Here is a 22,873-nt window from a genome sequence, read left to right on the forward strand (position 1 = left end):
ATCTCCTTCATTTTATCCAAAGTAGTTTCATTCCAAAACATCCTTAAACTTTTTAACCTTTACATTTTGCAATGCTTCCTATTCTGTTGTTCGGAGCTCGTTTGCCTTTTCTTGTAAGGTTCTAATTCCGAGAATGAAACCTTACAGTTCACCATTAGTTTTTTAGGCCCCATCCCTACAGACTTTCATCATTTCTGGATGGATGTAAAGTGATATAGAATTTCACATGAACTGGACCATTTAACCATTCATAAGAAATGCCACTGGGTATCCTTTTACTACTCTGTGTTTGAAATGAGGTGAAATCCAGGTTAAAAGAGAATACCAGAAAACTCTTGTATCCTTGTTTAAAATGTCTAACCAATTGAAGGTGATGTATTTTGACATGTGAGCTACAGAAATTTCAGGACTGATTACTGTCTCACGGCAATTCCTCCCGCAATAGAATGCGTGTGTGTGTGTGCGTGTGTGTGTATGCATTTGTAGTGGAAGAATGCATTGCAGACATACATTCTTCAAGCTAAAATGTGTGCAACAAATGTATTTTGCCTATATGTCCAGTGCTTGTTTTATCATCATTTTTTCTTTGCTGTATCGTAGAATACATTTGTTTACTATGTTTTGTAAACCAGTCATACGGGATAATTCAAAGCACAAAAATCAAATAAATAGTTTCAGTTCTCTTTATTGTTAGAATCAGATTTTTATTTATAATTTGTATCGTCTATTTTCTTGCTTACTGTACACCAGTGGCCATCAGTGTCTCCTTGCTGCACCTGTTCTCTGCTGCTTGTATCTTTGACTTAGTGATTCTGTGTTTCTATAACCATTTCCTAAGGATATCTGTACAACAAGCTTTCCAGTAGACCTTCTTCTTGGCCATGATGTAGATTAGCACTAACATGACATCCTTCAGTACCTACACTAATGTACAATGTTAATTTGTATTTTTGCAATAAGAAACAAATATGGCTGAATAGTGACATCACTCCCTGTGTCCGTTCTGGGATGTTTTATTCTACAGACAGGATGCTTTACTAACTTCACTGTTTCATTTTGGACAATTCCCAACACCCAGGATATACTTGAAAATGAGAGAAATCTCCTTGTATCCGTCCTGGTAAAATAATATTTTATAATAAATCAATAAATACATTTTAAAGTCATAATGTAGGATACAGTGATGACATATACTACTTTTGTCAGTCTGGTAATGGCTAGCACCCCTATACAAGCCTAGAGCACTTAAAAATGCTCTTCCAATTTCAAACTGTTACATGAATGAGCATTTTCATATGTGCAGTTTTCCTGTTTTCTTTAAAGGGTTACTACAACGACCATGAACACATCAGCTTTTTAAAGTGGTCATGGCGGTAGGAGTCTGGATCTGCAGTGTTTCAGCTTGAAATATCCAGATATATTCTTAATTGCACCCCAATGCACATGTGACTTAGGCAGTTCCGGGATGCCTAATGTCAACTCTGTGCATAAATTATGTCAACCAACACTTCCGGTCCGAGTTCCCGCCAAACAGTGCCAGTTTCCAGCCGGAGTCCTGTCGCCAGCAGTATCCTCTGCCTCCGACCTCCGGTCCTGCCACCTGGCTTCTCCCCGGTCACGAGACCGGCACGTCCACGTAAGCATGACGTGGGAAACAGCATTCGTGCACTTCAGCGGTTCGCAGGGTATACTTACGTTCGTTAATTTCTTTTGTTTGGTCAAACAGCCGACCGCAGACACTATGTATGTATGCAGTTCTTTCATTTTGTGTAAATTTAGCCGAACGCCAGCCTGTTTCCCTGCTTATAAACCCCTTATCTTGTACTACATTGTACCTGTTATACTGTTCGTTTATACGAACGAACAAAATTATTATCATTCAATTATTTTCTGTCTGATATAAATTCATACAGGTTTGGGGTCCTTCATTTTTTATTTCACTTGTTAAAAATTGTGGTACGCAGGTTAAGCTTAATCCACTCTTCCTTCCTTTTTTTGACTGCATGATTAGCCTTTTATTAAATGTCAGTTTGACTCCTACAAGGTCATACGTTTGTCACTTCGGTACTATGCCCATGCAACAACTTTTCACGTCTATCTCCAAAATTCAACCACCACGGTTCATTTTACGTCAGGCACAGTTCTTACCAAAGGCACGATCACTCACTCACTGTTTCTTTCAGCTTTATACTCGTTAAAGTACTTAGCTCTATGTTATGATTCTAGGCTCCTCAGCTTTTTCTTCAAGTAAAACTTCAGGAAGTGTCAAGCCTCATTCAGCCTCCACGAGAAATCCCCCCCCCCCCGCCTTCCACCATTACATTCTCAAAAATAAATGATAATTAGGGGCTTGTCTCTATGTATGGACCAACGTTCAGGTCCCTCATCTTACACAGGTTCTTACATTACAATATCATTGATACACACCTCTCCATACATTTAACATTTTTAAATACATCATGTATACCAGTGGCACGATTTGGGCCCACCAGCATCTATCTTACCCCTAGGATACCTTGGCCGGACCAGCTATTCTTCCAAAACAAATTCGTATTCAAGACCTACTGTATTACGCACTTAGTGATCTACATGTGTTCGGTACACCATTTAGGAGACAAGCCCCAGCAGGTTTAGTGAACTGGCATACAGGAATAGGCGCTGGCCTTAGCTAACCTAAGTAGTTTTACTGGTCCCGCGAGGCCTACTCCCCACCTCAACACGGAGGTTCAGCCTCACGGCCAAAATCAAAGTTAGCTGCCTCGCTCGCCCTTCTTTAGAGCTACAGTTAGGGCCTCCCAAGCCATGGCCACACGTATTTGAATCTTTTATGGTCATCGAGAGGCTAACATCCCGCCACCATGTCAGTGGCCACGACTTTCCTCTGCCCGAATCATAGGTACAGCTTCTCACCACTGCTTGGCATTACCAGGGCTTCACCTGTCACTTGACTATAGTTAGGTTCTTCGCCTCGGCACTAGTCAGCAGGCCAGTTCTCCGAAGGTCTCGTTCTTCCTCCACACTTCCCTACCTAATTTAAATCACTATTCCTTTTTCAGAATGTCACAAGAATCAATTCCCATCGATGATTTACCATCGGATGAAGTACCCATCACGCCAGCCAGACCTGGGTCTCTGGAAGAATTCCTCACCCCCTCTACCCTCATGTCTCTGAGATCTTGGACTATCCCAAAAATTGCAGCTGAACTTAGACTCAGGGGTATCCCTTTTTCAGCCACTGCTAGAAAGGCAGAGCTATACAGACTGTTGACGGCTCAGGCCAGCGAACCTAGACCTGGCACTAGCTCCCAAGGGCTGTCTACCGGCACCTCCGATTCCACGCAGGAAATCCTGTCAGCTATTTTGGCCAACCTCCAAACCATGAATAGAAGACTGCTAAAAGTGGAATCTGCCATAGCCATCCCAGGTGACCTACCAGGCCCTTCAGGTCCCCCTCCCCCACCAACCACAACCACTACCCCATATGTCTTACCTGCTCACTCCGCCCCAGCATCCATTAAAAAGGATATACTGGATGGGAAGGACGTGAACCTAGTTTCCCTGCTCATAGCCTCACAAGATGTCCTTGAAAACCGAGTTTATAATTACGGGGACATCTCAGTGGTACTAAAAACTAGAGACCCACGCCTGAACAAGAAGCTATCCATTCCACAGTTTGTGATAGCTTTTGGGATTTATAGAGACATAATTTGCTCAGTATATCCTCACAGGAGGGAAGAGCTTGATCTCTACATGCATAAAGTGGTTGACTTAGGCATTAAGTACGGGGCGTCCTCCTTCTATGACTATCACAAGTATGTGTCAGCCAAGGCAGCAACTCATCTGGCCCAATTTAATATCAGAATCGACTGGTGCCAGATGGACACGTAACTATTCTGCCGACACTTTGCCAGACTGAGGCCCCTGTCCTGTGCCGCCTGTAGCTCAACATCATACTCCACTGACTTGTGCCCTTGTGAGGCAGACCCTTCCACTTCTCACTACTCCTTCACCCCACACCCTAGACAAGAAGACAGGCAGAGGGACAAGCTGGGCAGACCTATTGCGTTTCTGGGCAAGGCGTGGGTGTGCAATAACTTTAACGCTGGTGCATGCCACTTCAGCGCATGCCGGTTGTTGCACATCTGCTCCATTGCTTCAGATCGCATTCTAGGACTATGTGCCCGGCCCGACTGTCAACTAAAAAATGACTGCCCGAGGTCAACATAGATATTGTGGCTTACTACCTACGTTTCCACCCAACAAGGCATTTGGTAGATTATTTGGTGACGAGTTTCTCACAGGGTTTCACACGGGCCTCACCACCATCCCCACAGGCACGTTCGAATGCCCTAACCTGCTCTCAGCTTCTAACGACCCTCTTACGGTGGACCACCTACTGTCCAAAGAAACTAAAACAGGCTTCATGATTGGCCCTTTCACTGTATCACCTTTTTCATCCTGGCGAACCAACCCCATTGGCATAGCCGTACACATATACTCTAATAAATACAGATTAATTATCGACCTCTCTGCACCCCATTCTTCTTCCGTCCCCAGCATAAATTCTCTCATACCCGCTGAGGAGTTTTCACTACACTATGCTAAAATCGATGACGCTATGCAAGCCATTATCACAGCAGGCAGCAAAGCATTCACCCCTCAATATGGCACTTACACGGTGTTAAATGGTGGGACAAGTATTGTTTTTCTACCCGGCTTACTTTTGGGTCAAAGAGCAGCCCTAAGCTGTTTGACATTTTCCCACTGTCACTACCAGATTGCCAATAGATGGTCCTATTTTCAGACTACTTAGCGACCTAATGGACAAATCCCTGTTCGACTATCATACTAACCTGGTTATAAAGGCAGCTATCTTTATTGCTTTCTATGGCTTCCTTAGACCTAGGGAATTAACAGTCATACGCCAGGTAGATACCACATCAAGCCTTAAATGATCTCATCTATAGAAAGTCGATGACCACTATTACTACTCCAAGGGCACACACTCACCACAGCTAAATTCACATCTCATGTCAGGTTTCTACTGTCAAGGTTGGGCTACAACCCAGCTTCCTTCTCCGGTCACTCCTTTCGTATAGGCGCAGCATCTTCAGCATCAAGCTCAAACACACCAGTCCACATCATTAAGAGACTGGGCCGCTGGAAATCGTCTATTTACAATACTTGCATACCATGACCGGAGAGGGAGCTTCAGCAAGCTTTCAGAAGTCTAGCTTTGCAACTTGCAATAAAGTGTGTTTTCCTTGAATTATCCTTTTGCCCTCTTTTTATTACAGGCAGGGCCAGATTAAGAGCCCAGTGTGCCTGGTGCTGACAATTATGAGGGGCCTAAGTACAGAATCATATCGATCAAAAACACTAAAACAGTCATACCTCTCAAGCATTATGTATCTGGTGGAGATGTGCCACTGGCCGGAGGGAAACTCATAGGATGCAGCTATAAAAAAACTCAGATTCCCTTAAAATATGATAATCTCTATCTAATTCATGCTTTCATCTTTCAAGTAAATTCATACTCCTTAACAGCAGTGTACAGTGAAGCAGGAAGTCAATGGACGGTGTAAAAGGATGGGCCACTGACACGGATCATGTAACCAGAACTTCAGAAAGGGCCGAACATGCCCAACAAGGAGGCGTGTCTGCCCAAAGAATTGGAAAGCTAGCCTGGCATCAATACATGTCAGACTGCCTGCCAATCATGCATGTTGGTCAAAAGCTTGGCATAAATGCATCTAATGACGCGCTCGCTCCATGCTTTCTAAGACTGTACCCTAGCACTCACATGTCCACTTGCCTCCTTACCTTCTTACTAGCAGACATAAGCTCATGGTATACAGTCTGAGACAGAGAAAAGGTGGATGTAGTGAGTGTAGAAGAAAGGGAACATGCCACAGTGTTAGAAAGACCAAAGTCAGCATTACCTTAACTAATTTAATTTCAGCTAGTCCACACAAGTTTTGTTTCCATATATCCCTCTCAAGTTTCCATACTTAAGCAAGAGTATGTGAAGAGTAGTTAGAGTTGCCACCTTTCTTGGAAAAAAATACAGGCCTTACTAATTTGCATAACTAATTATGTATATGTGACATCACATATGTGACAGAGAAAATTCTGTGAAATCACCAAAAACGACTTAGTTTGATTCTGCTGTATAGATGGATTTCTCCCAGTGTCTCCCTGTCTCCCAGTATCCCCTATTGTCTGTGTCCCCATGTCACTAGGGGACACTGTGAGACATGGGGACACTGAGACACTTGGAGACACTCAGACTATGGATCACAGTGTCTCAGTGCCCCATGTCTCCCAGTGTCCCCATGGCTCCCGGGGACACTGAGAGACATGGGGACACTGAGAGACATGGGGACACTGGGAGACATGGGGACATGGATACTGGCAGACATGGGGACAGGGAGACACTCGGGATACTGGGAGACGAGGGACACTGAGACACTGGGAGACATGGGCACAAAGACACTAGGGACACTAGGAGACATGGGGACACTGAGACACCAGGGATGCTGGCTGGGAGGCATGGGGACACTGAGACACTTGAGGACATTGTGTCTGTGTCCCCATGTCTCCCAGTGTCCCCAAGTGTCTCAGTGTCCCCATGTGTGTCTGTTTCCCCATGTCTCCATGTCCCCTAGTGTCTCAGTGTCTCCTTTTGTGTCCCCATGTATATGTGTGTGTTCATGTCTCAGTGTCCCCATGTGTGTCTGTGTCCCTGTGTCTCCAAGTGTCTCAACGTCCCAAGAGGTCTCCATGTGTCCCCATGTCTCCCTGCAGCCTTTACCCCATCGCTCACCTCTCTGAGCTGTAGGCGGTCTCTGCAGGCTGGGAGCTGCTGTCTGTACTCTCTGTGCTGTGTAGCTGCTCCCCCAATGATCAGTGAGTAGAGTGATGCAGGTATATGCTGTAACTTCCTATCCCTGCCTCTCTCCATCCACACAGCAACCCCTACTGGACGGTAATGGTATTGCAGAGTAATCTCTATTTATACTGAGAAAAATACCGGCATTTGTATTGCCGGTATTACTGCAATATCGGCACCGGCCAGGCAACCTCAAATAAATACCGGCCAAGTGAACAGCCCTAAGAGTAGTGTGTAAAGAAAAGATTTTTTTTTAAATCAATGGGCCTATTCCATGGGCCTGGAGCTGCAGCTCTATCAGCCCCTATGTTAACCCGCCCCTGATTACAGGCCTACTCGTATGTTGGTTTCGGCACACCTCAATCATCTTTGCTTCTTCCGATACATTCCATAACCTATTAGAAATTCCGAGCACAAGTTAAAAGGCCATTAGGCCTGAATTTGTGGTAGGAGTTATGGCCCCTACTTAAACTCCTAGCCCCTACTCACCTCTGCCGCTCAAGCTGATTGACCCCACCCACCTACACCCATCTACATATTACAACTCACCTTTGTGGGCCCTCTTTTTATTGCAGGCCTACTTGGACGTTGCTTTCGGCACACCTCAACCAACTTTGCTTCTCCTAATACATTTCTCCTGATACATTTCTTATTAGAAATTCCGAGCACAAATATATATAACTATAAAATCTTCTGATCTTTTAAAGGACCACTCTAGGCACCCAGACCACTTCAGCTTAATGAAGTGGTCTGGGTGCCAGGTCCAGCTAGCTTTTACCCTTTTTTTTTATAAACATAGCAGTTTCAGAGAAACTGCTATGTTTATACTGAGGGTTAAGCCAGCCTCCAGAGCCTCTAGTGGCTGTCTCATTGACAGCCGCTAGAGGCGCTTGCGTGCTTCTCACTGTGAAAATCACAGTGAGAGCACGCAAGCGTCCATAGGAAAGCATTATGAATGCTTTCCTATGCGACCGGCTGAATGCGAGCGCGGCTCCTGCCGCGCATGCGCATTCAGCCGATGACGTCGCGAGGAAGAAGAGGAGGAGGAGGAAAGCTCCCCGCCCGGCGCTGGAGAAAGAGGTAAGTTTAACCCCTTCCTCCCCCCAGAGCCCGGCGGGAGTGGGTCCCTGAGGGTGGGGGCACCCTCAGGGCACTCTAGTGCCAGGAAAACGAGTATGTTTTCCTGGCACTAGAGTGGTCCTTTAAGTTGGGTTTTATTTGATATATATGCTGCAGTGTTGGTGCAGTGACCATAACATCACAAAGGAATATGAGAAGATGGACAAATACCAAGGGCTAAAAGAGGAGCTAGAAAGGATGTGTGAAGTGAAGGCAGTAGCAGTCTCAGTTGTGATAGGACAATTCAGGGCTGTGACATCTGAGATTGCTGTCCAGAAGAGTGATGCTCTGTGCAGAACCCTCTGACTCCTAGACCTATAGTAGAGGAGACACAAGAAAATATAAAAGTAAATATATATATACAGCGGGATCCCTGTATCCACAGGGAATATGAACCAAGCCTCACAATGGATGCCTGAAACCATGGATAGTAGTGAATACTATGTATACATGAATGCACGTTTTTAAAATTAAACTTTATCATCATGCACACTTATTGGCCGAGATCGTGAGGCGCTAACCTCACAGTCTGCAGCTCTGCGCCTGGCGGAGCTGCAGACTGAGGCGCTGGTCTCACTCTCAGGCAAACTGAATGGAGGGGCCTCGCATACATGGCAAGCCGCCAGCCCTCTCCTGATAGGGTCCTGGGCCACGGATCAGTCTGCCCTAAATCACCTAGTTAGAAAGCTGCCTCTGATGGGCAGTAAGTATACATTACTGTACATGATGATAATAAGAACTGCAATACTATAAGAGATAAGACTGCACTGTGATGAAATCTCGTACAGTCCAAGGATGGAGCTAAACTGTGGTTAAGCTAAACCATACACCATGGTAAGTGAAACAGCTGATATAGGGGAATCACTGTATGTGTATGTAATATATATAATCATAGCAATAACAGACATGTGTTGATTTCAGCACTGAATCTGTCCCTCCCATTATTGGAGTCAATGTATTTTTAACATATGCATAATGTAACATGACCCAAGATAATAACTAAGCTTAACATACAGTATATCACGCTATAATAAAATCATCTGGTACTTAGTTTTTTAACACAACTTTTTTTGTCAGAGTGAGAAAAAAAAGAAACAATTTACTTGTTGTCGGGGTGTCTATACAAGCAATTTAAATCTTTCGAATGTCCAACACATGTTATCGTTGCATAATCTATATCCATATGTTGTTTACAATAAAATGAAATGTTAGACTCCTGGGAGAGAAACCAGATACAGGCACAGTGTATTTTTTCTTCTGTTTAGGATGTGGAGTTGCATAAAAAGAGCCTAATGTCATAACAACTTTACTGTCATGTAACACTATAGCAAAATGAAAATCAGAAAGAAATGTGACATCTATGAATATGCTGTTGAGCACAATACTTTGATATTTTGAATTCTTTGTGGATTTTGCTATATGTTATAATGTCACCAGAATATAAGGAAATATTGCAGAATGTAATTAATAAAATACCTCGTGATGGTAATATCACCCTGAGCCAGTGATTATTTGCAGTTGCATCCATACGTCAGGATACCAATGATAAGTAACACATTAGCAACACATTGGTTTTAAAAATAAAATGTACAATGAGACTGAGTACAATATGTAATAAGTGGATAGTCCTTCTGAAATGATAAATTAATGAGTAAATACAATCAATGAATGTTTTTTTTTATACCAGATTCATCAAAGATTGATCAAAATTTAATAATCTGAAAAGTGGTGCGGAGTAATATAAAATGGAATGTTCGTGTTAATTCGTGTTCTGCCCATCAAATGCTTCTCACAGAGAAGATTTGAATCCAGTGCTTCTCTATGCTATGTGTGATGATGCTGAACACGAAGACCTTAGAACACCAAAGGAAATACATCTAGGGGCGTTCTGAAATGTTTTTCATTGTCTAAGTTAAGAGACAGGCCTCATGCACTACATCAAGAGATGTACTTTTGATGCTTAGTGCGTCCCTTTAATTCTAAAATATACCGATCAAGTGTAAATAGCACCCTTACTGGAAGACCTGCAGGTTACAGATGGCAGCTGAATTTGTTTTGGAAAGAATGTATAAATGTTACAAATACACATCAATAGGTCTATGTGTAATATCTTGAGTGGAGATGTTGACATCCATCAAGTAAGATAAACAGAGGAGAGGTAACACAGAGGAGAAGTGAGGAGTGGTTTCAGTGACAAATACGCAAGCAACTTGTTTTTTGTATATGACTAGTAGAAAATGACATTTCAAAATTGCTTGTATAATTTCACTTGTCCTGTAACACCATGACATTTGGAGAAACATGATGGCTCCGGCAGTCTCTCAAAGACGAACGAGGGGGAGAAGGAGTTAAAGGGACACCATTATGAAAATATTTTATTATACTATTTAAATGTAAACACAGACTCCGCTAAGATGTTTTAGATGCCCGTCTCATAACTGTAACCTTCAATGTTGTTCATATATTGATTTTGTTCAAATCTTTATCTCTTTCACACTGCTTATATACTTTAGTCAGTGACATCTCTTTACTGATACATTTATGTCTAGGAGTAATCAAAGCACCCCAACTTATTACTCTCTCTACAGAATAAAAGTTATAAAATACAAGATACAACTCAAATTTTGTGCATTATGGCTACAATATCAAGCTAAGTCATTTCCCAATAGACAGTTCTAAATATTAAATAGGCTGATGACACATTGTATCTGTACTATTTCTAGTTATTTGGAGGGGTTTGCCACACATGGTGCTGAACACTTTTTTGTGATAAAAAAAAATCCTCTTTTAGACCCACTATCTCTTTCACCATTACGGTGCTTTATGATAAATACATCTTGTATTTTATGTTGGAGCAGTTCAACTTATGTTTATTATAACTCAACTTCAATGTGTTATAAGTATCAGTGCAATGATCTGTTTTCACTAAGAGGAATTATCTCCTGTATCTGTCTAAAACAAATCCATAAACATGTTTTTTTTCATAGCTCTTTTGCTCCATCTGTTGGATTTTTTCTTGTTTTTCATGCTTGTTTTGACATTTAGTTTTGTTTTAGTACACTGCTTAAAAAAAAATAAAGGGAACACGAAAATAACACATCCTAGATCTGAATGAATTAAATATTCTTCTGAAATACTTTGTTCTTTACATAGTTGAATGTGCTGACAACAAAATCACTCAAAAAAAAAAAAAATGGAAATCAAATTTTTCAAACCATGGAGGTCTGGATTTGGAGTCACACTCAAAATTAAAGTTGAAAAACACACTACAGGCTGATCCAGCTTCGATGTAATGTCCTTAAAACAAGTCAAAATGAGGCTCAGTAGTGTGTGGCCTCCACGTGCCTGTATGACCTCCCTACAACGCCTGTGCATGCTCCTGATGGTCTTCTGAGGGATCTCCTCCCAGACCTGGACTAAAGCATCTGCCAACTCCTGGACAGTCTGTGGTGCAATGTGACGTTGGTGGATGGAGCGAGAAATGATGTCCCAGATGTGCTCAATTGGATTCAGGTCCGGGGAACTGGCTGGCCAGTCCATAGCATCAATGCCTTTGTCTAGCAGGAACTGAGGTCTAGCATTGTCTTGCATTAGGAGGAACCCAGGGCCAACCGCACCAGCATATTGTCTCACAAGGAGTCTGAGGATCTCATCTCCGTACCTAATGGCAGTCAGGCTACCTCTGGCGAGCACATGGAGGGCTGTGCGGCCCCCAAAGAAATGCCACACCACACCATTACTGACCCACTGCCAAACCGGTAATGCTGGAGGATGTTGCAGGCAGCAGAATGTTCTCCATGGCGTATCCAGATTCTGTCACGTCTGTCACATGTGCTCAGTGTGAACCTGCTTCATCTGTGAATAGCACAGGGCGCCAGTGGCGAATTTGCCAATCTTGGTGTTCTCTGGCAAATGCCAAACGTCCTGCACAGTGTTGGGCTGTAAGCACAACCCCCACCTGTGGATGTCGGGCCCTCATACCACCCTCATGGAGTCTGTTTCTGACCGTTTGAGCAGACACATGCACATTTGTGGCCTCCTGTTCCTACTTGCACAAAGGCAGAGGAACCGATCCTGCTGCTGGGTTGTTGCCCTCCTACATCCTCCTCCACGTCTCCTGATGTACTGGCCTGTCTCCTGGTAGCGCCTCCATGCTCTGGACACTACGCTGACAAACACAGCAAACCTTCTTGCCACAACTCGCCTTGATGTGCCATCCTGGATGAGCTGCACTACCTGAGCCACTTGTGTGGGTTGTAGACTCCGTCTCATGCTACCACTAGAGTGAAAGCACTCAAAAGTGACCAAAACATCAGCCAGGAAGCATAGGAACTGAGAAGTGCTCTGTGGTCACCACCTCCAGAACCACTTCTTTATTGGGGGTGTCTTGCTAATTGCCTATAATTTCCACCTGTTGTCTATCCTTTTGCACAACAGCATGTGAAATTGATTGTCACTCAGTGTTGCTTCCTAAGTGGATAGTTTGATTTCATAGAAGTGTGATTGACTTGGAGTTACATTGTGTTGTTTAAGTGTTCTTTTTTTTGAGCAGTGTATATCATTTATTTATATACTTTTTTTTATGTCTACGCTATATACGGAATCTATGGTGTGTACATACAGTAGATCATGTTAGATGTAATTGTATAAAAAGATGTCAAATAGTAAGTATTGGTTGTGACAATAGATGAGTTGTTACAGTTCTGGTTAATGACTCTAAAAATGCCAAATACAAACAACATATTATTTTCCCTGCATCACCAATTTTCTCCAGTAATAAGCTTTTTGTACTTATACCTCGCTGCCTCGGAAACTATAGAAGAACTTAAAAAAGATATATACGTGAGCCCATTAAAATGGGCAGTGTTAGAGGTTAATTTAAGTTGTTACAGGGCAAGACATTCAGGCGATGTCTTCCATGCAGGGGTTACAATGTTTTTGCAAGAGTTTAACTCCCTTGTTGGTGCACTAATGTCAGAGACACAAAACTGCCCCCTGACTTCCTTCCTCTCTGCCTCTGCAGTATATAGGCTGGGCATGTCAAGTGACGCTCTCAACTTATCACTGGCCGGCCATTGAGAGATCTACTACGTAATTGTGTCTATTATTTTGTCTTGATGTTCACCAAACCATCAAATATACTTATTATGTTTCCATTTTCCAGTCTGTAAGATTTCGTGAGTGGAGATTTTCTTTCAAATTGTTATTTAGTCAATGAATAGATATGGCCTATAGTACTATTTTATGTTTAATATTACTGCAGCAGTTATCCTCCAAGAACCAATGTGATATCTATAGACTGTAAGCTCGTTTGAGCAGGGTCCTCTTCAACCTATTGTTCCTGTAAGTTTTCTTGTAATTGTCCTTTTTATAGTTAAATACCCCTCTTGTAATATTGTAAAGTGCTACGGAATCTATTGGCGCTATATAAATGGCGATAATAATAATATGTTCCTTGTTTTCTCTTGTGCTCTTTACATCTAGGATGGCCTTCATTTTATGATGTTATCAATCCAAATTCAATAACATTTACTGACGACTTTTCATATGGAATGCATAGGGTTGAAACCGGCTGTAGTCAGGTAAGTCTGTGTCTTCAGAATCTAATGGTAGTTAGTTTATTCACTAAAGATTTAATTATGTCGAATTAAAGAATGACTTACATAATTAGGCCAAAACAGCCTAAATAAAATAACTCTGATATACCTATCCATTTATAAACTGTGAATTAGATCAGGGCTCGTCAGCCTACAGTCTGCGAGTCATATAAGGCCGGCCCCCTACAATTATCCGGCCTCTTGTCATAAGTATTTAGCCTGCCAAGATCTTAAATAAGACAATTGCCTCTTGGCAGCGTTTGTCTTATTCATTTATTTACAAATATGTGTTACTGACAATATAGTTCTAATAGCGCTATTTAGGTGGCCGGCTCCCGCATCAGAAGAGTAAAAGGCGTTTAAGCTCATCTTTTTTTCCAGCACCGTGCCGGTCTCACCATGTCTGGTTCCGCAGCACTCTACCTCCTTGGCAGAGATCATCAATCTTGATTATCTCAGCTAATCCAATTCTTTTTCATAGGAAAGTATTGGGAGGCTATTGCGCATGATCGGCAAAACGCAGCAATGTGCTAATAAGCATCTCTTGATAGAGATGCATTATATCAATGCATCTTTATGAGGAAAAGTTCGGCACCTCCATGCAGGGCATGAAGACGCTGAACGTCAGTGTTGCACACTGTGCAGCACTGACCCAGGAAGCACCTCTAGTGGCCATCTGAGTGACTGTCACTAGAGGTGTTCCTAGGCAGTATTTTCTCTGAAAATCCAGTGTTTACATTAAAAAGCCTAAACGGACAAGCTATAGACACCAGAACAACTATTTGTCCCTTTAAGAAAAGTAAATCTCACCAATGGTGGTTAGTCCATGGATCTTTGATCAAGGGATGTAAGGTGCTCAGTTTTTAGATAGTTGCATTTACTATTCCCGATCGTTCATTAGCAATTTCTTTTTCCCTTAATTAACTTATATGGAGCCAATTTATAAGTTCAAGTTGGTGGGGTGAAGTGAAAACAATGTACATAGAACGACATGGCTAAACTCTAGCCACTTCTAGTGCTATTTGTATCGGAAATTCAGTTCATTATTTGCCATACTGTCATGGTGTAGTCAGACTGTAAAGCTGAAGCCAAAGTGGACAAAGCAATTTCTCAAAACCAGAGTAAGGTTTACTGTTATTTCTTTATTAGCAAAAGTAAGAAAACGTAATAATAACACGGGCCCAAGTACAGAAAAGAAAAAAAACTGCTGGTTTGGAGGTTATCCCCTAAATTAGGTATGGCTTTTTGGTGTGAACCCCTGGAAGGAGAGTAGCCTTGTAGCAAGAGATGCAGCAGAGGGAATGCAGTATTAGATGAAGACTAATGGTTGTATACAGATTTTGAGGTTGCAGGTAAGTAATAATTATTTAGGACATATCTCCTAAATTGACCTTTATGAAAACCTCCCAGGAAGGGTGGAAGGTCACAGTGAGCAGCAAGAGGAATGAGTTAAAACTGGTTGACTGATGTGGAATAAGGAAGAGGAAAACAATGATTATGGTACTTAGTTTGATGACTGAGAGTAGTGAGAAAGTCATTTAAATTGTGCCAGTTTGTTGCCGTTAAAGGGACACTGTAGGCACTGTGTCTGCTTCATCTCATTAAACTGTTTATAGTGTTTGAAGTCTCCTGTTGCCATCATTTCATTCAACGTTAAACAGTTTTTTATATTTTTATGTATTAATACTAAACAAGAGTCCACAGCAGCCCAGCGCCTTTGCTTTGGCTATGAGGAAGTATTAGCCTGAGCAGCAATGGGCAGCAGTGATTGGCTGAGAGTGTCAGCTGACTACTTTTAGCCTATCAGAACTCCCATTGACGGTATGAATGGGTACGACTACAAGGAAGTGTGTGATTTCTGCCTTAGCCACACCTCCAGAAGGGGCCAGACTTTGGGTAGCCAGGGTCCCTTATTTAGTGTTAAACTACTCGAACATGGTTTAACTCTGAATGAAGGGACAGTGCCAGGATACTCTAGGCACTATAACCAATTCAAAGAGATGACAGAGTCCCTTTAGAATGCATAGAATCCTGATACCAGAGAATGATCTGAACGGGAGTCCATTTACCGAGCTGAGGTCTGTCTCAAGGGTTTGTCCAGAGTTGTAAGTACACAGGGAGCATGTAAACGGAGTCAAAGTCGTTGCCAGAAATCCATCTGTGAGTGCGAATCTTGCCCAGGCCAGTTTGATAATCTGTATAGGCAGTCAGAGGAAGCAGGAGTTTAAGCAGCAATATCTTAGAGGCATATCACCCAATAACTATAAAATTTCCATATACCTATATATATATATATATATATATATATATTAATTAAATGGGACAGTAAATATAACAATGAGACATTGAACTATGACACTAACATAGAGATTCTTGTAATACTTTTTTTGCAGTTGTTCGGTACACTTCCACAGCGGAACAAAATAGGGAGATTACGTCTGTATTTGTTATGTATGTTTTACACATATAAGGCACCTGCAGAGTAAGTTGTATGGCATGTTTTATAACATTGACATGTCAGAGGTTAGAGTACCTGCTGCAGCAAGAAACCTTCAAGTTTTCCATTAGGAAATCTAAAGTTTCGTGTGTGAAATATATGGAAATATTTACAGAAAGGGTTATGGTCTGTCGCAGGCTTTTGTGAATGCTAGAATTTTAGCTACCTGAACAGATCTGACATCCCTTTAGGGAGGTGAGAGACCTCTGTGTCCTCTCCAGAGGTAATTACTGACAAGCCTTCCTGTAGGAGCCAATATTATCTCAGGAACCATAAACAAAAATAAGTAGCGGGGATTCTCAAACAGTTCATCAAAATGAGCTCGGATGAGAAAACATTCTATCAGAAGTACATCTTTACCCTCTTCTTCCAAATCAAAGCTTTTTTCCAACAAGATCAACATTTTTGGATTTAAGCTGATTCTCTTCAGTAGGATTGTGATTGCCGAGTGTTTAACAAAAGGTGTTGAAGCCCATTTTCACAGATCCAATAATGATACATTGAATGTTGAAATGTATCAAGAAAGTGTGATTGTTATCATTTAGATATTGTAAATAGGTTGGTGGCAGCCATTACGTTGTCAATAAAAATCAATATCTAATTGTAATTTAAAAGCACATAAATTATCCCTGTGCTTAATTTCCTACTAGTCTTGGACAGCAGCAATGACTACAATATTTATCATCCCAAATGCATAAAAAGTACCCTGCATTGGCCTTTAAAGTGTAAATTCACCTTCCAAATTCACAGGTAAACACATCATGTCAGTCCTTCTATAAAATATATACTTGCTCCTTTTTCAGCACTTAATAGGGTTAACATGTGATGGTCAACACTAACATCACTGTGCCATACAAAAGAAAATATAAACAGAAGTAAGCCCAAACTTTGTATGATAATGTATGCAACGAAAACAGTGTAAACTGGTGCCTAGCTTGGGATCCAGATCTGTCCAACTTCGTCATCTGTGCCTTCTCAATCAGAGACCACTATCACGATTCTTGAAGATAATGTCTGGGTAGACAGACATGAACAATCCTTACATTCCATCTTTCCAGATTATTTTGGCTCAATGGCCAAACAGATGCAGCTCTCAGCACACACAAAGATGTTGTCACCATGCACCCCGAATGATAGAGACAATACTTATGTTGAGGGGGCCAAGAATACCAAAAATGATTTATTAAACACAAGGACTAACCTACAGCAGTCCAACATTCAACTTAGTGGAACCAAAACAATAGAGGCAAGTATATACAAATTCCCTAGCTTAAACATTTTCACAGCAATGACAGTAGAGATGTAGCTCAATGACTGTGACACTCTCAGAAGACCATCTCGTTACGTTGTAATTTGCCTAATTTTTTTAAAGAATTATTCAAATAGTCCATATCTTCATACCAGAGTCTGCTTGTGTAACAGTGTGTGGCAACCCTCAGTAACATTGCTTAAAACCTACCTAAAGTATCTACTGGGCACTGAGATGTTACACTATTATCTGTGAGGACCCACGGGGTCAGTCCTCTACTGATCATATAGACGGAGGGTTTTTGAGCAGTTTGGTGAGCTCGTGCAAGTTTAAGACTAGTGAATTTCGACAGTTTTGTCATTAGGAAAAATAACCAAAATGAGTGCTAGTAGCTTCCTATTGTTATGTCGGTGATAATGTTTATAACCCTCTCTGGTAATAACTGATCAAAGAAGAATAAATTATATACTACTGTTTTTAAATAATTAGTGTACAGTGTGTCCACAGGCCAAATAACTCTATATAGTAATAAAACACATATACGGTGTTATTAAAGGGAAACACGGCTGTCACGGCTTACCTGGCCCTCTACTTCCCCGCTGCTATCTCATTAAAGAGGTGGGTGTTACACTTCTGTAAAACCCACCTTTCGGTCGGCCCTTGCTCCTCTTCTGTCCTTTGCCGATTTGCCATGCTTGGGGATACCTCCTCCATGATGCTAACACGCTGGCTTGTCACTCTGTTCCTAGGGAGTGCTAGCACCAACTGCAGAGTATGCGCTATAGTTGCTATGGAGGGAGAGGAGGGGGACCTCTTACTTCTGCTGCCTCTGTCTGTCAATTCCTTAGTGTTCAGTGTCTGCCGAAGAATTGAGAGAGAGATGGGAGAAAAAAATATTTTTCAATAGGTTTCTTTCCCAATCTATACATTTGCTAGCAAAACTGCTAGCATAATGTATAGATAGAATTCTACGCTCTTTTAAAAGATCTAAAGTTGTATATTTGATGACAGTTTCCCTTTAATAACAATCTTACTCAGTATATAAATGTTGGGGTTGCAAAAGGTTTTTTTTTTGTTTTTTTTTTAATAAAGGGAAACCTTATACTTTATTATATAAATACTTAACTGATGGTTCTATATTTTGGAAGCCAAAAAGCCACCAACAGAGGCCGAGACCGAACATAGTGTTTTATGGCAAGCTTTACACCTTGTTGAGCTAGCAATATATTTTCAGTGTACCAAGGTGACAGGAAATAATATTCTCTTTGGAATTTGGAAAGTAACCTATCCTTAGTGTAATGTACTGCCCACTTGCATTCTACAACTGAAATGTTATGTTAAACAACTGAGCAATACCATGGAAAGAGAATTTGTGTTATTGTAATATACTTTTAGTTTTGTCAAGAATTTTTATTCATGTGCAAAACTTGGCAGTTAATTTGATTGCACTTACTAAATGCTGTATAGTTTTAAGATTTTTTTTTTTTTTTTATCAAGCTTACCAAAACTAAAATTTTATATTCTGAATTAGAGCACAATATAAGGAAAGTGTTTATTGCATCTTTTCCATGTGTCTCACATTTAAGTGACAATATATCCAACATACGTTTAGATTAGCCATGAATTTTGCGGATACTATGGCAACCACTCCCATTCTGTATGTGAGACAAATTATGATATATTCACAATGCAAAAAAACATGGACCCTGGACTAAGAAGCATCTCTAGTGGCCGTCTGAGTGACGGACACTAAAAGTGTTACTAGGCGGCAATGTAAACACTACCTTTTCTCTAAATAGGCAGTGTTTACTACTAAGACTGCAGGAACAGGCTATAGACACCAGAATCACTACATTAAACTGTAGTAATTGCTGGTGACTATAGTGTCCCTTTAGATCGTTCTATACGTGCACACTATTCCATGCCATTCACAGACCTGTATTGAAAAAGAGAAAATTTTAAAATAAAGTTTCAACCCTTAAAAGATTGTTATATCAATCTGGACACCTACATTGTACTTATGAAGATCTTATTATCTTACATTTTGCACTGGTGTATCACTGATGTCTGTCTATAAAGTAATCTGCTATAAAAGGTGTCTGCTTTAAAAGCAACACACCTGTATAGTTTTAAACTATTTATTTTACATTAATTGAAACCAACAATGGTCTTTCTTTTTACATTTTCTATGTAGTTATTGTACTTTACGTCATTGAAATTACAGTTTCCTCCTTGGTATGTAATGCAGTACATCTTGCAATAAAAGTAGTTTTTTTCAGTATATTTATACAATTCTAATACATTACTGCAAAATGATAGACACATAGACAGACACATAGACAGACAGAAGGCCTACAGATAAGTAACAACTATTTTTAATTCATTTGCAGTGCGGAGCCCATCTGGGTCACATTTTTGATGATGGACCTCGCCCTACCGGTAAAAGATACTGTATAAACTCTGCATCAATGAGTTTTGTACCAGAGGATCCCGAAGATGGGAAAAGCAAACCTTCACCTTCAGTTGAAAAGAATGAACTGTGAAAAGGGACACAGCTGAAGTAATGGGTTTAAAGCCAGTGTCCGTAGGGACATCCTTCTGGTCTGGACTGCCTGCTTCGTTTGCAAAAACTAAACAGCAAATCCACTAAAACCTATAGCATTTTGCCTTGCACTGTCTACGTTTGCAACCTATATACACTGACAGATATACAAATTTGTAAATTTGGTTTTCTAATGTAGCATTAGTAGATATCAAAAGCAGTGTTATTTCGGTTCAATTTATTTAAATGTATATTTAGAATGATCGAGTGCTTAAGATACGTCTACACATACGTGTAAATAAATTAAAATCTACATTTTATATATTTTTTTCTATTTTAGACAAACAACACAAACTGATTATTGAATTATTAGCATTTATACCGTGTCAACATCGTCCGCAGTGCTTTTCGGTTGATTATACAATAAAAATGTAAAACAAGTAACTGACAGACAAAAATACGTTGACAGACAAGAGGTGAAGAAGACCCTGCTCAAAAGCAGTTACAATATTGTTTTATTAATCTAGAGTATCATTTCTGTTGAAGGAATTCCAAGGAATGTACTATATATTTTTTCTTTAACGATTGCTTTGTATACATAAATACAAAATAATATAATACTCGACTCATTTGATTCTATTCATTATCAAACCTGTTTTGCTTGTCCTGGCTCACTTTATATTCTTCTCTCTTTTCTTTTAATATTCCAGAACCCTTTAAGCACCAGTGATGGTCTATATTATTTACCTAATAAAAAGCATGAAATGGGCCTAGTACGTACATTACATACACAAGATGTAAATGGTAATTTTGTATGCAAGAAAATCAGCTGCATTGCACCAGTTGTGTTACATACCCACATTTCTGTATCAAAACACTGGACCACAATAAGACAAAACTGACCAGTAATAGGGCTGCTCTTCAAATATAAATATCACATTCACTTTGCCCACTGACAAAGAAATGATTAGTCTAAAAAAATTTTTTTATTTTTTTTATTCTTTATGTTTAAAGTGCACAAATAAACAAATAGGCTTGCCACACCCCCAACAGCGGATGACAGGCAATTAGGTATACAGAGCTTTAGAGGTTTAGGCAAGAGAAAACAGGCACATTTTATAGTGTAATAACAACATTGTAATAACATCTCCATGGGCGTCCACAGGGGGGGGGCACTTGCCCCCCCCTCTCTCCCTTCTACCCCCCCCCCCTATTTTTAAGCCTTTTTTTAAGCCTTTTCTGCTATTTTTGGTGTGATTTAAAATGAACTGCAATACCGGTGGCGGCCAGTAGGTTGTGTATAGAGAGAGACAGGGATAGGAAGCTGCATCTATCCTTGCTTCTCTCTGCTGATTGAAACCGCTGGGGAGCAACAGATGCAGCCAGAGACAGCCTACAGATCAGGTAAGGTATGGGGTGGGGCGGGGGTTAAAATAGCCTACAGATTAGGAGAGTAAGGGATGGGGGGGCAGCCTATATATTAGGGGAGTATGGCATGGGGGGGCAGCCTATATATTAGGGGAGTATGGCATGGGGGGGAGCAGCAGCCTATAGATTAGGGGAGTGAGGCATGGGGGGGGCAGCAGCCTATATATTAGGGGAGTGAGGCATGGGAGGGGGCAGCAGCCTATAGATTAGGGGAGTGAGGCATGGGGGGCAGCAGCCTATAAATTAGGGGAGTAAGGCATGGGGGGCAGCCTATAGATTAGGGGAGTAAGGCATGGGGGGCAGCCTATAGATTAGGGGAGTAAGGCATGGGGGGCAGCCTATAGATTAGGGGAGTGAGGCTGAGGGGGGCAGCAGCCTATAGATTAGGGGAGTGAGGCTGAAGGGGCATCAGCCTATAGATTAGGGGAGTGAGGCATGGGGGGCAGCAGCCTATAAATTAGGGGAGTAAGGCATGGGGGGGCAGCAGTCTATAGATTAGGGGAGTAAGGCATGGGGGGCAGCCTATAGATTAGGGGAGTAAGGCATAGGGGGCTGCCTATAGATTAGGGGAGTGAGGCATGAGGGGAACCCTATAGATTAGGGGAGTGAGGCTGAGGGGGCAGCAGCCTATAGATTAGGGGAGTAAGGCTGAGGGGGGCAGCAGCCTATAGATTAGGGGAGTAAGGCTGAGGGGGTCAGCAGCCTATAGATTAGGGGAGTGAGGCGAGAGGGGGGCAGCCTATAGATTAGGGGAGTGAGGCATGGGGGGGCAGCCTATAGATTAGGGGAGTGAGGCATGGGGGAAATCCTATAGATTAGGGGAGTGAGGCATGGGGGGCAGCCTATAGATTAGGGTAGTGAGGCATGGGGGGGCAGCCTATAGATTAGGGGAGTGAGGCTGAGGGGGGCAGCAGCCTATATATTAGGGGAGTGAGGCTGAGGGGAGCAGCAGCCTATAGATTAGGGGAGTGAGGCTGAGGGGGTCAGCAGCCTATAGATTAGGGGAGTAAGGCTGAGGGGGCAGCAGCTTATAGATTAGGGGAGTAAGGCTGAGGGGGTCAGCAGCCTATAGATTAGGGGAGTGAGGCGAGGGGGCAGCCTATAGATTAGGGGAGTGAGGCGAGGGGGGCAGCCTATAGATTAGGGGAGTGAGGCGAGGGGGGCAGCCTATATATTAGGGGAGTGAGGCGAGGGGGCAGCCTATAGATTAGGGGAGTGAGGCATGGGGGGGCAGCCTATAGATTAGGGGAGTGAGGCATGGGGAAGCCAATATATTAGGGGAGTGAGGCATGGGGGGCAGCTTATAGATTAGGGGAGTGAGGCATGGGGCAGCAGCCTATAGATTAGGGGAGTGAGGCATGGGGGGGCAGCCTATAGATTAGGCCAGTGAGGCATGGGGGGCAGCCTATAGATTAGGCAAGTGAGGCATGGGGGGGGAGCCTATAGATTAGGCAAGTGAGGTGTGGGGGGGGGCTAAATGAAGAGTCAGCAAGGAGCAGGAAGGGTCTGCAACGAGCAGGGGCAACAAGGAGCAGGAAGGGTCTGCAAG

The 22,873-nt window shown here is 42.0% G+C and overlaps 1 protein-coding gene across 2 annotated transcripts in view; it reads left to right on the plus strand.

Moving 5' to 3' along the window:
• The window catches only part of MSRB3 (methionine sulfoxide reductase B3), a 124,812-nt gene extending 104,298 nt beyond the window's left edge, over positions 1 to 20,514 (plus strand). For both annotated transcript variants that reach the window (XM_063445138.1, XM_063445137.1), the window contains 2 exons: positions 13,496 to 13,593; positions 19,745 to 20,514. In XM_063445138.1, coding sequence (XP_063301208.1) covers positions 13,496 to 13,593; positions 19,745 to 19,897 — 251 coding nt within the window. In that variant the 3' untranslated portion in view covers positions 19,898 to 20,514. The remainder of the gene's footprint in view (positions 1 to 13,495; positions 13,594 to 19,744) is intronic.
• Positions 20,515 to 22,873: the final 2,359 nt, after the last annotated feature.

The sequence above is a fragment of the Pelobates fuscus genome, chromosome 3 (assembly GCF_036172605.1).
Source record: "Pelobates fuscus isolate aPelFus1 chromosome 3, aPelFus1.pri, whole genome shotgun sequence".
Taxonomy (NCBI): Eukaryota; Metazoa; Chordata; class Amphibia; order Anura; family Pelobatidae; genus Pelobates; species Pelobates fuscus.